This window comes from Gavialis gangeticus, unplaced genomic scaffold, assembly GCF_001723915.1.
Source record: "Gavialis gangeticus isolate Ggan-Ray unplaced genomic scaffold, GavGan_comp1, whole genome shotgun sequence".
NCBI classification, from domain to species: Eukaryota; Metazoa; Chordata; order Crocodylia; family Gavialidae; genus Gavialis; species Gavialis gangeticus.
The window spans coordinates 31,438,511-31,440,272 of NW_017729008.1; the positions used below are offsets into that span (position 1 = coordinate 31,438,511).

General features: G+C 50.3%; 1 protein-coding gene across 2 annotated transcripts in view; it reads right to left on the minus strand.

Annotated features, from left to right (window-relative positions):
- Positions 1-1,762, minus strand: part of MCM10 (minichromosome maintenance 10 replication initiation factor) — a 45,880-nt gene that overhangs the window by 7,272 nt on the left and 36,846 nt on the right. For both annotated transcript variants that reach the window (XR_002096074.1, XM_019509553.1), the window contains exons 17-18: positions 1,163-1,276; positions 234-379 (exon numbers count right to left, since the gene is read on the minus strand). Coding sequence is in view for 1 of the 2 variants with exons in the window: in XM_019509553.1 (XP_019365098.1) it covers positions 234-379; positions 1,163-1,276 (260 nt within the window). In the remaining variant the exon portion in view is untranslated. The remainder of the gene's footprint in view (positions 1-233; positions 380-1,162; positions 1,277-1,762) is intronic.

The following is a 1,762-nucleotide window of genomic DNA, read 5'->3' on the forward strand; positions in this document are numbered from 1 at the left end:
CCCATTTGAAGAGGCCACAGGTGCTGAAAGAGGAAGATGAAAGGTTAGGATTGGGTTGGAATCCATTTGCTGCACAATACCAGAGGACCAACAGCCCTCCTACATCCTTCCAACAATGCACAGCAGCCAGATGGAACAGCTTCAGACCCTGGCACTTGCTACTGTAATGATAAAGTGTACGCTACTTGCTGGATGGTACAAGTACAAACACACTGCTGGGGAACACTTCCTACCTGCAGGGCTTTTTTGGTAGCCTGTTAAGAGAGATGGCTCTGTTTCCACAGGGGCACTTGAAAAATCGCCTCACACCCTCGTGCCAGTGGTAATCATGATTCTCCTTCAGGCATGTATCCAGGGGCTTGAAATAGGAGTATTTGCACTGCAAGGCAACAGGGGAGGGGGGCAAGAGAGCACGCTGAGACAAGCAGAGACTGCGTAACATGTACCAGTACGAGAGCCACAGCTGGGACTGAGCGCTCGTTCTGGATCAGAATAATGCTCCCCTCTGTTCTTTCATCCCCAAGGCGGCAGCCATGCTGTTGAGGTCGCTGCCTCTGGACTTTGCCATTGGCCCTTCCCACACTGCCCCTTCCTCCATCCGCTACCACCTTTTGTCATGCTTGGCCCAATTCCCAGCAGAGACCAGAGCACACAATTGCCTTGTGTGTAGCCACAGACAGTGGGGAGAGGCTTTGCGGGGAGGAAGTGTGCTAGAAACTGCTCAGGCAGGGAAGAATTCTCCCTGTGCATTTTAAAGGGGTAAAACTCCATCTCTGTCACTGTTGACAGTCAGCAAGATGCAGATGAAGTAGCCTGGGCGTTAGGACTGTTATTGTCCAGTACTGATCATTTGCACAAAGCCTAAGAGACTCCAGGGTCCCAGGACAGTTTCAGGCTGGCAAGAAAAGCTGGTAACTGGACAGCCTGAGGGACCAGCGGCCAGGGAACCTGAGCAAACTTAGCTTGGGGAACCTCAGAGGCAGCATCCAACTCCTTCAGCATCACCTCACGGCTCCAGCTGACGCTACCAACATCACCAAGCAGCCAGCCACTTTCTTTACAATCATGGGCTTTAACAAAGCCAAGCAGGGCTGCAGGAGCACAAACTCCTATTCCAACACAGTGAGTGCACCATATACCTCCCTGCTCCTGTTTTACTCACCGTCTTGCACGTCACCACCCGGCACTTCTGCTCTTTAATGCTCCTCATCTTCTCTTCCAGCTCTTCTTTCTTCACCAGGGGCTCAAAGTAGCGTTCCTGAAGTTCAGCCTCAAACTGCCATGACACAAGAGAGACACTGTAGTCTGCTGTACAAGCTGCAGGAGCAGCTCCCCACCTAGTGGCTGAAATCTTTTTGAAGCTCCAAATAATCCATTTTATATGTTCTTGTTAGAAGAGCACATTAGACCATGTGCACACTTCTCCACTGAAATGCAGCCACCTCTGGGATACATCACAAAAGCTACCTAACAAATGGGCACTCATTTTAGCACAGGGAAGCAAAAGCATTGGGAAGTTTCACAGTACCACAGCCTCAACAGGAGAGAATAAGAGTGCTCTCTCCTGGGAGGTGGAAGAGGTGGGTTTGAACATCATAGGCTGAGGAGGGATTTGAACCCAAGTCTCCCACTTCCTGGCTGAGTGCTCCAAGTACTAGACTATAAAAGAAGCATGCCACCATGTTTTGAGAGAAAACCAGGGGAACCAATGGCCTTGTACTTGAATTCATAGTTTCACAGTTTCTAGGGTCGGAAGGGACCT